Below are 2,012 nucleotides of genomic sequence, written 5' to 3' on the forward strand. Positions count from 1 at the left end.
CCCTTTCCTTCTTTGAACATTGATGTTAATTTCATCCTTGTCATTTTGGGATTCTCCGGCTCTTCAAAAAATTATTTCCCAGTAAACACTGACAGAGTGTCAAAGGATATAAGTGATCATTTCCAATTCCTAAAAGAAAATTGATGGGAACCTACTGGGCCCCTACTTCCTTCTGACCTGAATGCGGATTGACTTTAGAGAGATGACTTGGACAGAGATGCCTTTGCTTGTCCTTTTGATGCTTCACTCACAACTCTTTTTGACTTTACAGGAAACACACGTCCCCATCCCCACTTCACCTGCATTTGTGTAAGGATTCCTCTGAAGGCTCCTCAGACTTCCTCCTTTGACAGTTCCCAGGACAGCTCCAACCCATCTGTTCATCTGACATTCCATTAAGCCCGTGTGTTACCACAATATCCTGTTTTTCCCTTCCTGTTTCTAGCCACACTTACTCAGATGAAATGACAGAGTTTGCTGCAAATTCCTCGACATAAATCTCTCCAGTGAGCTTTCTGCCCTTACCTTAAGCCTTTTTCTCTGAAAGCACAGCCCTCTGGCCGTTTCTTTTTCAAAACCCAGTCCAAAATATCCCATAATGGAAATAAACATCTCCAAGTTAGGTCCCAAAATACGATTTAACAACAACAAAAGAAACTAAAATACGCCATTTGTGCTAAAAGGCTGAGGGAACAGCAATGTTACTTAGAATGATGGTGAGTTAACACACATTATAGAGAGCTAGCTGTTTTAGCAGGGATCCTAACGTAGTGACCATGATCGGGGTGACTGGGAGCAAATCACTTGGCCTCTTCACATCTCAGAAATTCTGATAACAGCCCTGCTAATCTCATGGGGTTGTTGTTGAGGGTAAAATGAGACCATTCATTTAAGAAATATTTGCTAAGAATCTACCATGTGCCAGGCCCATTCTAGGCCCTAGGGATGTGACAATGAGTCATCTAAAACATTGCATTTATGAACTACCATCATATGGTTGCATGTAGATGTAGATTGGTTCTTCTCATTGCTATATAGTATCCTATTCTGTGAATATACCACACTTGATTTATCCATTCCACTGTTGAGCATTTGCCTAATTTCTAGGTTTGGAGCTACTGTCCAAAAAATGAGGCTATGAACATTCTGGCATATGTCTTTTGATGAACTTAGGTGTGCATTTCTGTTGTGTCAGTTCCCTTTTAATCTGGCTAATCATGTCAAAGGAAGGTCCAGGTTGAAGCTAGCATTCGGTAACATCTCTGTAGCCCTTGTCAATGTGTCCTTATAACAAATAACCGCCTTTTTGCTTTAGGCCTGAGTGGTTGCTGCCGAAATGGGCAAGTTCATGAAACCTGGGAAGGTGGTGCTTGTCCTGGCTGGACGCTACTCTGGACGCAAAGCCGTCATCGTGAAGAACATTGATGATGGCACCTCAGATCGCCCCTACAGCCATGCTCTGGTGGCTGGAATTGACCGCTACCCCCGCAAAGTGACAGCTGCCATGGGCAAGAAGAAGATCGCCAAGAGGTCAAAGATCAAGTCTTTTGTGAAAGTTTATAACTACAATCACCTAATGCCCACAAGGTACTCTGTGGATATCCCCTTGGACAAAACTGTTGTCAATAAAGATGTCTTCAGAGATCCTGCTCTTAAACGCAAGGCCCGACGAGAGGCCAAGGTCAAGTTTGAAGAGAGATACAAGACAGGCAAGAACAAGTGGTTCTTCCAGAAGCTGCGGTTTTAGATGCTTTGTTTTGGTCATTAAAAATTAAAAAGGAAAGAAAAAAAAAACAAAAACAAAAACAAAAAAAAAACAAATAACCAACTTCATGTCCAGAGCCTTCAGCATCACACTGTAGCCAGCTAGAGTTTGTAAACACTGTTTTATTTATTTATTTATTTATTTATTTTTGAGATAGGGTCTTACTCTGTCACCCAGACTAGAGTGCCATTGCTTGATCTTAGCTCACTGCAGCCTCCTGGGCTCAAGGGATCCTCTAATCTTAGTC

At 42.0% G+C, this 2,012-nt stretch overlaps 1 protein-coding gene across 1 annotated transcript; it reads left to right on the forward strand.

Annotated features, from left to right (window-relative positions):
• Positions 1 to 1,285: 1,285 nt before the first annotated feature.
• LOC101011406 (60S ribosomal protein L27) lies at positions 1,286 to 1,794 on the forward strand. The gene has a single exon (XM_031664714.1). The coding sequence runs from the start codon at positions 1,337 to 1,339 to the stop codon at positions 1,745 to 1,747; it is 411 nt and encodes a 136-aa protein (XP_031520574.1). The 5' UTR covers positions 1,286 to 1,336; the 3' UTR covers positions 1,748 to 1,794.
• The last annotated feature ends 218 nt before the right edge of the window (positions 1,795 to 2,012 follow it).

This window comes from Papio anubis, chromosome 3 (genome assembly GCF_008728515.1).
Source record: "Papio anubis isolate 15944 chromosome 3, Panubis1.0, whole genome shotgun sequence".
Lineage (NCBI taxonomy): Eukaryota > Metazoa > Chordata > Mammalia > Primates > Cercopithecidae > Papio > Papio anubis.